The sequence below is a fragment of the Habropoda laboriosa genome, unplaced genomic scaffold (assembly GCF_001263275.1).
Source record: "Habropoda laboriosa isolate 0110345459 unplaced genomic scaffold, ASM126327v1 scaffold30, whole genome shotgun sequence".
Taxonomy (NCBI): Eukaryota; Metazoa; Arthropoda; class Insecta; order Hymenoptera; family Apidae; genus Habropoda; species Habropoda laboriosa.
In genome coordinates this window covers 2129980-2131675 of record NW_017100178.1, presented here as the reverse complement: position 1 = coordinate 2131675, position 1696 = coordinate 2129980, and the positions used below count along the sequence as shown (strand labels likewise).

The window sequence follows — 1696 nt, the reverse complement described above, 5'->3', positions numbered from 1 at the left end:
GTATGACAATTAGAAACGAATGACAAATGCTGTTCGAATTCATTAAACATGTGCATAATCAAAATAGAGTTTCCGTGCAACTTACCACGCCCATATATGCTAATTTAGCGAGTTTTGTAATTGGTCCACGTATATTACCGGTAAAAGCTACAGGTGCAAGGCCAATCATTAACTTCACTTTTGCATTATAGTTGGGTCTTTGTGTCATCGTTACCCAAAATTGCGTGCTACCTTGCGAATGACCGATATAAAATAGTTGTTCGCAATTCGTTTGATCGAGTATGTAGTCGATCATCGCAGGAAGATCATAAATACCAAGCTCGTGGTAACTAAAATGAGAAGAAAAGTAAGCAGAAATAAGGGAAAAGAGAATCATCAAAAAACCTTTATACCTGAAGTTCCAAAAATGTCGATCTGTTGGTAAAATTGAGGTATGATTTCTCGAATACACATTCCCTCTATTATTTCCGAGCCATACATCATATCCTGCATTTGCTAGTATATACCCTGAGGATAATAAAATTGCAGATTAATAGTTTTGTCGATAAATCATGTGCTTCGATAAATAAGATAACAATGTTAATTTCATCAAACTAAAGTTAATCTTAATGTTTTAATAAATTTTAATTCTAGAAAATAATAGAATGTCTTACGAATATTGCACATTTTTTTTTTTTAGCGATATGTAAGTCTAGCCAAAAGAAAGCGAATCTACGATTATGATCTATGATAAGGAAAAAACAATTCTTCATTTTTCAATACCATTTCTGTCTAACACTATACATATAAGTTTATCAACAGCATGGTGATATTCATGACTTATATTTTTTACGTTCTCATTTAGTTAATTTAGTAAATTTATTTGAGGTAGTGCAGAAAATACAGTAGAGCGTCAGTTATCCGAATCTCGATTATCCGAACCATCGGTTCCAGGAGTAAACAAACTTATGGTGTAGCGGTACCGATTGATGAGTAAAAAATAAACTTTCTTAATAAATGTATATTGTTACTTCAAAGAATTTTTTTTTTTAATATTTTCATCAATAAGTAGTTTTAAACTTCATTCCTATAGTTATAAACTGGGTAAGTTGTTATCCGAACAATTCGATTTTCCGAACCACCTCAGTCCCAATTGGTTCAGATAACTGACGCTCTACTGTATAGCAAAACAAGATTTAACAAAATAAAATGAAACAATATACAAAGGCAAATTGAACATACTTAGAGTAAATAAGATTTTTGTATTGCTAAAAAGACTTTAATTTATACATTTGAATTTAATGCACTGTTATACATATGATATTATACGTATATATTATACATTAACTATACACTGTTACAGTTATTAAAACATACTTTGATATCATTGATTTACAATGTGAACAATCTGAAAATATGCAAGTTTTCGAAGAGAACAAGATTGCAAACCTGTTATAATAATTCCTCAGTAAATTTTGTGTTTCGATCATATAACGGACTGTTCATGTTACAACCAATGATTACGTATGTAGCAATGTTGATGAAAAATGTTCCAAATCCTGCGGTAACTTTCATGATCTGCGACCTCGACATTATTATGTGGACTGTATAAGAATACTAAAGAAAACGGTTGAATTTACGAAAGCGAGGTATATAAACGAAAACTCATATTGAACAAATTTAAGCTAGAAATTAAACAAACGTTATACGATTATTA

The 1696-nt window shown here is 30.6% G+C and overlaps 1 protein-coding gene across 1 annotated transcript in view; it reads right to left on the bottom strand.

The window, feature by feature from the left end:
- LOC108578957 (lipase 3-like) overlaps positions 1 to 1696 on the bottom strand; it is an 8573-nt gene that overhangs the window by 3752 nt on the left and 3125 nt on the right. The window contains exons 3-4 of the mRNA XM_017942380.1: positions 393 to 507; positions 86 to 329 (exon numbers count right to left, since the gene is read on the bottom strand). Of these exons, the coding sequence (XP_017797869.1) occupies positions 86 to 329; positions 393 to 507 (359 nt within the window). The remainder of the gene's footprint in view (positions 1 to 85; positions 330 to 392; positions 508 to 1696) is intronic.